Source organism: Penicillium waksmanii (assembly GCF_028829765.1).
Source record: "Penicillium waksmanii strain IBT 27052 chromosome Unknown utg000008l:1.0-5622682.0:1.0-5626561.0, whole genome shotgun sequence".
Classification (NCBI taxonomy): domain Eukaryota; kingdom Fungi; phylum Ascomycota; class Eurotiomycetes; order Eurotiales; family Aspergillaceae; genus Penicillium; species Penicillium waksmanii.
Window position 1 is genome coordinate 5,471,547 of NW_026643254.1, and position 9,910 is coordinate 5,481,456.

At 49.9% G+C, this 9,910-nt stretch overlaps 1 protein-coding gene across 1 annotated transcript; it reads left to right on the top strand.

Annotated features, from left to right (window-relative positions):
* Positions 1-4,897: 4,897 nt before the first annotated feature.
* On the top strand, positions 4,898-5,583 carry N7481_010334 (uncharacterized protein; the record flags this gene model as incomplete). Its single annotated transcript, XM_057269553.1, has 2 exons — positions 4,898-5,171; positions 5,234-5,583. 2 exons carry the CDS (start codon positions 4,898-4,900, stop codon positions 5,581-5,583), a joined length of 624 nt encoding a protein of 207 aa, XP_057120230.1.
* Between the last annotated feature and the right edge of the window lie 4,327 nt (positions 5,584-9,910).

Below are 9,910 nucleotides of genomic sequence, written 5' to 3' on the forward strand. Positions count from 1 at the left end.
TGACCAAATATAAACATCATTACCTCGCGGGAAAAAGGGCTCACAATTTAGCCATCGGGGTGACAACCAGGTGAGAAATCAATGCCATACTATAGAGAGCAGCATGATATCATTGATGGAACCTATTATAAGACCACGATAGACTGAGTCTGAGACTCACACAATCACCAGCGAAGATCTAATTCAGCGTGACAAAGAAGTGTCATGACCATGTGCCCTGCCTCGAAACGCGCCATTTCAATGCAACGAAGCCCAGTTCCGGCGCTTAGTGTCTTCAGAAATGGAGATCCAATGACTACCCCCCTCTACCTCTACTTAATGAAACACATGAGTCTCGAGGATAGAGGATCGTATGGCTGAGAGGATGAGTTCAGACCCTCCGCGCTAACATAACGACCTAGATTCGCGATTTGGCGCATGGCCTCTCGTGACCTACTGCTCAACAGCCTTTTGCTCTCAGTACGCCGAAACCTATAAAGAAATGTCATAGTAATGACGATGAGCAGCCACTCTCCACAAAGCTCCCCAATGTCCTCGACTTACCCACCCAGCCCGCAGCATCGTGTTCCCAAGACCCGTAGTCTCCATGGAGATGAAGAGCACGTATTGTTTGCCTATGAAGCCCATGCGAAAGACTGCACCTACTGCGAAGTTCCGTTTGGATCAGCTCGGCTGTGTTTCCGCGGATTAAATCTAGCCCGAGGAGTTGTCAAATACCTCTATCGGCGATCTGGGGCCTATCATTCTTCCCGTGGCCATGAGGGTGATGAGACAAGCCGGATCCATCTCCCTGCAAGTGCTCAATCGGTCCGCAGGCTCCTCACGGCGGTGGAGCAGGGCTTGCTTAGGGAACTATCTGCGGAGAGAAATTCCGGGGCTGCCCGCCCAGACTCCAGTCCATTTGAGATCATCGAACGACAGCCTCGCTATCCCGGGCCTAGCTATCGAGCTCTTGAATGTCCATTTCTTCGCCGAAATATTTCGTTTCTTTCAACTCGCTCCCTGCGGCACCGAAGCTCCGGCCTCATTTCACCAGGCCTGACCATAAATGGTAGATGCAAATTCAGAAGATCGGTAATCGAAGTGAAGCTGATCTTTCGCACCACGAGATGAATCCGGCTCACCTTCGCATGTGTGGCGAAGCAGAGTATTTAATGGGAACTATATTCTGTGTTATTGCTAGAACCGCTGTCGCCTATGACCTTTTGCTGTTCCACTTGCTTGCGAAACTTCAGATTACTTCTTACATGCAGAACACGTGTTTTAAATGATGTTATATTTATTCAGTTAACTTGTATTCCTACACCAGTTCAATGCGCAGTAATTCTTTCGCTTTTCGACAAATTCAGCCAACATTTGAACGACATCCTCATGCCCTTCATCCACAGCGAGCATGAATGGAGTCAACCCATCGTGGTCTCTCGAATTCAAATCGCTATCTTGCCGTTCCATCAAAGTTCTCACAACGGCACTATGGCCTCTCCGTGCCGCCCATGCCAAAGGGGTATACCCGTCCTTATCCCTGGAATTGATCGCGACATCCACGCGGTCAAGAAGTAGGCAAGTGATTGCTTTGTGGCCCATTGCCGCTGCCCGTGCGAGGGGAGTGCACCCTTCATCGTCCACCGAGTCGGCCTAAATATCTTTGCGCCTAAGCAGTAGTTTCACTATGTCCGTATGCCCTCCTTCCGCTGCCAATGCCAGAGGTGTCGCGTTGAACCAGTTTCGAGAGTCAACTTGGGTATCTCGATGTCCCAGCAAGACTTCTAACACATCCTTGTATCCTTATTCAGCGGCTCGCCCCAGCGGTGTATTTCCATAATCGTCTTTGGCATTCACGTTGGCTTTGGGTTCGTCTAGAAACAACTGTACGATAGAAGTACGACCTCAGGAAGCTGCGTGAGCGATCGGAGTTACCCCATAACGGTCGGGCAAATTGATATCGAAGTCGGGGTGGCCGAGGGTGAGGGCTGCTGTCGCAGTGTCGTTTCTCTCAATCACACACCACAGCGTATGGCTGCTACGATGAACCTGTGCATCAGTCTTCAGGCTATAGCTCGGAGGCAGGCCCGTCACGATCCTTTGTATGGACGTTGAGCCATAACGTGGCCAGGAACCCATTTTCGCGATGTGCCAGATCAGTTCAGAGTTCTGGGGTACCAGCCGAACCCCTTCGACAAGCCCGTTCCCCTCCTGGAGGCTCTAACATCTCGCTCGTGGCACCCGCGTTCCACGGTACAGATGGGCCGCTAATGCGGGAACATTGGGGGCTATTGTGCACGCGGGTGGTAGTTCGGCGTGTAAGCGCTTCATTCGAGGGATCGGCGTGCACAGGCCGTCGGACAACCAGAAGTGGCGCGATTTTTTGGCTGGTAGAGCGTTCTGCATGGGCCATTACGTTTAGGGCCGTACCGTCCCAAATACCGGCCCGCAATTGCCACATTTAGAAGCGCTTCCTGACTTGACCGTGAGAAAACATCTATCGTTGAGCCGGTTTCATCATTGTAGATAGGATTTGGCGCGCGTTGTATGGACGACTTTCTGGGCATTTGAGTGGGAAAAACGAGGAATACATGGAGATATACACAGATTTCACGCGCACAAAAGATTTCGAAAACAGATTAACCCTTGGAAACTTTCCAAGCGCCCCACTGCGATGGTAATAAGCCATCTTTGGCGAAAAAAAAGTCCTCCTGTGGGGTTTGCAGCGGTATGATTGCCTGTAAATCTCTGAACCTGGGCGATCTGGACCAGGTGGTCTTGTGGGTCTCTGCGAAAGAATGTGACTGTGTCTAGGGTGTGATTGGTGTCTTTGCAAAATGCTCTGCAAAGGGGTATATCAATCTGACCTCGATTGCACGCTTATTTCTTCTCATCAATCAATATTTTTGTCCGGGATTTGTGCTGCATGGTCTCATTTACCCTAGATGAATCCTTCTCCGAACACTATCAGTTTTCTCTGCTATGAAATGGGGATACGCATTGATGTTTCTGTACGGCTAGTACTGAACATTCTCAATAGGATTGGATGGTTGGTTGGAGGTGTTTAGGATTGGTCGAACGATCTCAAAGGTGCGTATCAAATCAGGGTATCATAACTCAGTCACTCCTAATTTTATTACTAGAATGAAATGAGTAATCAACGAATAAGGGTACTAGTGGTATTTGACCACTCTCTCACTTCGTCGGTACAGTAAATCAAAATCTTGTAGTCCGATTACTTCTAACATGTGTACAAGGCTCTTTGATAGGACCAACTAGAAGGCTGGATGCCTTATAGAGACGGAATCACGCCAATGACTAGGAGGAAAGTCTGATGGCATCTTGCACGGTTGCAATCTGCGCTCAGCTGCAAGTGTGGCATAGCGCATCCGTGGCGGATGAATCAAGTTCAGATAAAGTTTTATTGTTTTCGAATGGTGTAGGTTGTTATCGAGGCTACAGTACAGACATCGAAAGCATTGGTTGTTCCCGATCAAGTTACAACTTCGTCTTGACCCGTCGGAAGTCCATCGTTAACAGTGCAGCTATCTTCCTGCGTCGAATTCATATACTACAAAAAACCTCTGCAAAACCTTCCGAAGTACATTTTTCAAACAAAACATTCCAAAAACTTGTTAATGCTGTCTTTAACGGCCTAGATTTATATCATACCATTTGAAGTTTGCGATTGCCGGACTATTTCATGCCGTGCTTAGACATTTCACGGTAGGCGGCCCGTGTAGCAAAGCTCTGCAGAAGCGCAACTATCTCGATGCTTCTCCTTTTCCTAGCTTCGGGAGACCGATCTCCCCTGGCTCAGGGGGGGTAGCGGGTCCAACCGACGAGAGAGAATATAGGCTACGGCTGGAGGAGGAGGAGGAGGAGAGGGGGGTAGTGGGGGCTGATCTTCGGGATCAAGAGGTCGAACGCTACGAACGTCGCAGGTGCTTTGTTCTCCTGGCTGAACTGGTGCTAGTGTGAAGCCTGGACGCGGTCACGCCAACACTACCCTGTCGTAAAACCAACATAAGCCAATATACCTCACGACATATGCCGCGTTTATCACCCGAAGAACCCCAAATCACTGACAGAAGTGCATATTTTCATCTAAAACGATTATATTAGTTCTACCATGGATGCTATCTTACTGGCGAGTCACGAGGCGCTTCCAAGGGTGGTAGTTGCGGGTCGGCGTTTGGGTCGGAGTGGCCCTACAGACAAATGCCTGCCCACGTATAACTCTCTGCCAACCAAAGAATCGCGCCATTTCTGTGCTTTTTCGACGGTCTTGTGCGCCTTGATCCCCTCGAATAGGGCGCTTACACGATCAACTAACCAGCTCATTTAGGATGGCCCCCAATGTTCCCGCATTAGCGGCTCATCGGTACCGTGGAACGCAGTGCCACGCAATTGAATGTTACACGGAAGGCAAGCAGTGGGCTTGCTATGCTAAGGGGGCGGCTAGTGCCTCTTGAGCTCTGATCTGGTCTGAACCATTGCAAGTATGGGGTCCTGGCCACTTTCCGGCTCGGTGTTTCGGGCCTGCCTTGCCTGCCTCGCCTGCCTCGCAGCCATTCCAAGCACCGCCGCCCCCACATCTTCGTATTAATATTATTGTCGAACACCGCCCGGCGCCTCCGTACAGATCGCCTCCCAGATAAAGTTCACCGCCCCACCGTTCCAACGGTCATGCTCCGTTCAGCCAATAGTCACAGAGGATCAGATCGTTGTCACCATCCGCTAATGCCGCCGTTTGTGATCATCCTGCGTTCGACTGCATCGTTGTCTCCGTATCCCAACGCATCGGTCAACTGCTATGGTCGTGCTTTAAGAGCCGTGCCCCGGCTCTCGCCTCGCCCGCTATATTTCGTTTACGACTACTATCCTTTGTTAACCGTTGAAACTGCTATCAGCTATGCCCTCTCGCTCTCAAGAATACACTGACCGGGGGTTCAGCCCCTCTGTCGAAGCAGATATGGATATACACCTGCCAAATCGCCGTTCTTCTCCTATTGCCAGTGCCGCCTCTAACTCTGTTCTCGAGCTTCCCAGAGACCGTAGTGACTGGGGCCTCGCCACCTACTCTCATGATCGCGGCAATGTCCCTGAGACGCGCTCTTTCTCTTTCAGAGATGATGAAGTTCGCTCAGTCGCATTCAACAGAGGCTATCCAGCGGATCGCGATGAAGGTACTTCCTCTGCACGCTCATTTAGCCATGTTATCCCTTGCTAATAAGCCGATCATCCTTAGATCGTCGAAGCAATTGCACTTCTTTTGACGGCCTGGATAACGTCCAATCACCCGACCGTATAAAGCACTGCTACACAAACACGGCCATGGATCATTCCGCTCGGGTCTTCAATGGTGATATCGCTCGCGCCTACGATCCTTCTTCTACCAGAGAACATCATCTGCACGGCGGGTCGGTTAAGAATGAAAGTAGGCTCGTAAACGGGGACCTTGACAGAGAGACGTTTCTGGCATTTTTCTGCAACTCTGATAATGAAGCCCACCGGAGGGGAAGCCACAGGGAAGAAACTCGTCATCGGCGGCGTGGACCCCGCGGAGAAGGTAGGGCTCTTCCACAACACCGGGTTTGATATTGATCGATTTCACCACTGGGAATCAAAATAATCCGCTCAGACTGCACGCTGGTGTATTTGCGAGGTTCCCTCACTAAAACCTTTTTTTCTGGATTCATGAGTTACCTCTCACCTGCCTGGTCGTTGTTGGGACATATCATAGTGTCGAATTTCCGTGTTGTATGTTGTTCATATCCTCTCGCTAAACACAAATTCAAAATCAAAACAATCGACTCAAGCCTACCACAGTGTTAATTCACTAGAAGAACATAACCGACCATTTAGGATGTTAGGTAAGACGATTAATACCCACATGTCTCGAAAAAGTGAGAAATTTGAATAGAGTATAGAGCAATTTACACAGAGCGGCAGGATATCTCGAGAGCAACGGGGTATTTGCTCTCGCGAGATCATGTCGAGGCCTCCACACCAGGCTACAGCCGATCATACATGCAAGCAATGTCGAATGCCAAACAGCAAGTTGCTGGGACTCGCTGTTATGCACAACGATATTGAACTCGCCTAGTGTCTTCTGCAACGCAGGGCAAAGTCAATGCGTTCTTCCGAGGAAAGGCCCCGGTGATGAGGGCACTCAAGTACTCATCTGATGATTTATTGCAGCTATTGCTGGAAAGCCCGACCTTGGATATCAATCTCTAGACCGAGCGCAAGAAAGCGCGCTATGCTATGCTTTTGACGTACGGAACTTGGTCTGTGCTACAAAGCTTGCTGCAGGTCCCAGACCTCAGAGTTGATCTCCGACCCAGACGAGAACGAACAGCACATCATCTCGCGGTTTGGTGGAGCAAAAAGGGACTAGCACGACTGCTCCTCTTCAGTGGCAGCGATTCCCTCGCTGCAGATGACTTTGGCAAGTCACCCCGCGCATCGGCATGACATATCGTCCGGCCGTCCATGAAAGGTATTTTTGTAGGCGCGCAGGAAGCAGGACCCTCACTTCTTTTCTACAGGCCATCTGCCGGCTATCAGACCATCGATGACAGTGAACGATCGCCCCACCAAGCGGCAGCCCAGGGACCCGCAGACGCTGTCAAGCTCCTTCTGATGCAGAAGCATCTGGCCCTGGATGCTCATGATCAGAACGCGGATACTCCACTCCACCTCGCTGTTCGGTGTCGGCGTCTGGCAGTGGTGGAATTGCTGTTGAGCCACCCGTGTGCCAGTATCAATTGTCGAGACAAAGACGGCAACAATCCGCTCTGGTTGTCGACATTTTCCTCGCCCGACGACATGACCGAGATACTATTGGCTGCAAAAGACATTGATGTCAACTTTGTGGGTGGTCGCGGTCAGACCCAATCGCTTTCTACTTCTCTGCATCACTCGGTCGCAAGGAGTGTCACAGTTGCTCTGCGGTGGCTTCTCGAGATACCTGGCATCGACCCCAATCTCTGTGTGGCAGGCGTCTCTCCTTTTTCCGCGGCGGCCGCGAACGGCAACACTCATGCGATGGCGATGCTCTTGGGCAAGAGGGGTGTAGAGATCAATGCGACAAACTTGGCAGATTCACCCCTTGGTCGAGCGGCGGCAAACGGCCACTTGGAAGCGGTAAAGCTTTTGGTGCGACAGGGCGAGTCTCTGGCAATTAACCAGAGCACCATCGCCGCCCAAGACACCGCCGCCTGTGTATCGCCGCCCGGGTAGGCGACTCGGAGATGGTGCGAGTTTAACTACGCCATCCCCAAGTTGATCTCAATCATCCGAATCGTTGGTTCGAGGATCCTTTGTTGCTTGCAGTAAAGGGGGACATCTGCTGGTTGTTGACATGCTTCAGCAGAACCGGAGGCTGCGGCATGCAAGTTTGTGGACATCGCTTCATTTTGCCGAGGAGGGTCCAATTCATGAGGCGATCCAGAAGCGGTTCAATGATTTCAGCAGCCGTCGTGAGGCAGGTACAGCCTCATAATCAAAATGGAGACTTGGTGGCTTGCTCAAATGTCATCAGAAGAACTATAGAATTATCCAGCATGATGCTTTGAAGGTCCAACAGATATCTGAACCAGTGATGATGCGTGGATAATGGACGATACACAAAGATGGAATGATAGGTCAATAAATTGATGGATTGGCAAGAAAGCCAACCTATATAAAGCGGCGGCGTTGATGGCTTGACGGGCACCAGGGGCCAATTATTGCCACGGCATTGTTCTATCCGCTTCGATCTTTTTGAGCCACCCTGCTTTTGATCCTCATCTATGCGACACGTCAAATGCGCCTTAATTGAAACATGCATCGAAATATAACGCCATTCCAGGCAAGAGTCTAGTACTTGCGGGAGTCCGAACTTTGTCGGGCTACACATGCCTTCCCTCATGATAGCATATAAAAACCCCTGCCGATACTCCTCGTCCAGCCCATACAGCTCACTTCGTGAACGCAATGAACTCACCAGATCTTCCTCTATCGACCGACCGACCTACAAAAAGGCAGCGTCGGTTCTCCAAATACCCAGGGGATGACGCTACCGCCGACCTGCATGGCCTGTTCCGAGAACCTTCGGGGCGTGAAAGTATCGAGTGCAAGGTAAAGTTCTTTCTAGTGAGAAAAATAGAACCCAATTAACATGTAATAGAATACCACTGGCGCTGCGGGCCTTCTGACGACCGAGGTCAAGCAGATGCTACGCCTGGGCTCATCTATCGCGAGGCCAGCTCTCGACCTACTCGACCTATTCCTATGTCTCTGGCAATGTTATGTTGTCAAATCTGCCGAGAATATCCGACTCTAGAACGAACGACGCCAACTTTGGCTGTCAAATGACGAACAAAAAGCCGAAAATGGTCTTCTACAGCAGCGTTGTAATGAGCAGGCCCTGGTACTCCGGGACCGTGGGCGCTGGCCCACGCTGTTCAGGCTGGAATCGTGTCAGTGTTACAGACGTGTGACCGGAATTCTGACCAGAAAAATTATTTCTGAGTGATCAACAAACATTGGTGAATATGTATGAAAGCGAGGACGCTGGATGATCGTCCCTTACGATCAACGGGGATGACCGTTGAGACGTCGATGCAGCCGAGAGTTAATTCCCGTTGAGCTTGTGACTATCCATACCTTGCTCAAATAGAATTATCAATGGACCTTTGATTAATACAATGTCTGGCTCTGATAAGAAGGAAAAATTGGCCTATTGCTCGCTCCCTTTCCAGCCCACAAGTTCGTCGATCTAATATCAATGACCCAGTTCTGTTCTCTCCAACTCCTTGAACTACCGACGTCCGAGGAAATGAATCATTTGGCCCAAATGGGTTGGTAAAGTCCATTTCACATCTCCCAAAACGTATACTTACCATCAAGCAGACTTTGTTTCCGATGATGACATCCACGCAGCCTGGCAGGAGTCCTCTAACGTACCCGCTGTACCCCCCCTGCCTTGCTACCGACCGCCGTGGATTGAAGCGAACTTCATTCAACTTATCAGGGGTCTCCAGCTCTGAGGTTTACGGGCTATCTTTGGTCGACTGTGTTTTTTATCCGAATAATGAAATCCAACAAAGCTTTCCGTGGACAGGTCCGGATCCTCTGTCTCCGTCTACCAAGGCGGAGGATATTTTTGTATACTTTTCCGCCTTCTTGCTACCAGAGAAAGTCTACTGGGTGGAATTTCGTCTTTCAAGATTTGACTCTCTCAGTGATGAGTTGATGGGTGAGCATCTCTTTTTCCTGCCACGGTTCGAGACAGCGATGGGGAATCTTTCTCGGGTGCGCAAGCAGATTCTCGACATCATCTCCCAAGTATGCTCTGCAGCGCAGACAGCCCGCTTCCAACTGTCGATGTGGCCCCGCTTAGAACCTCTTCCTTACACTCAGCACTTCATGATGTCGCCGCACTCCACCCTGCCTACGTTGCCATGCCTTGATCCGGGGTTCTTTGTCCATAACCTGTGCGGAAATTTCAGAGAGAAATGGCAGTTGAACTAAAGATACATACGTAATCAGAAATACAACGAGTTTCCACGAGCACAGATAGTAACCTCGGCTACTCATCCTTTCAAATGAATTTCATTTTGATTCTAAGACTTAAGGTAAGACCAAACAGTGCTAAAAAAAAGAATGCCGCCACCGGTAATTAATTCATGTGCTCTGTGCTCTATTCTTCAGGAAAATTGTCTCGAGAGATCCGCATTTGGGGCTTGAATGAAAGATAACTTTGTTATTTTTCCCTTATAAGCCTGGTTTCGCCTTTCCGTTTATCGTTATCGAAAACTCCTCGATTTCTCATTCCTTTATTTCATCATAAGAGCAAGAATCTAGTCGTATTCGAGGATCTATTTCTTGCCTGCCTCTTGCCTGTACTCTGCCTGCATAACCTCCGCAACATTCCCTG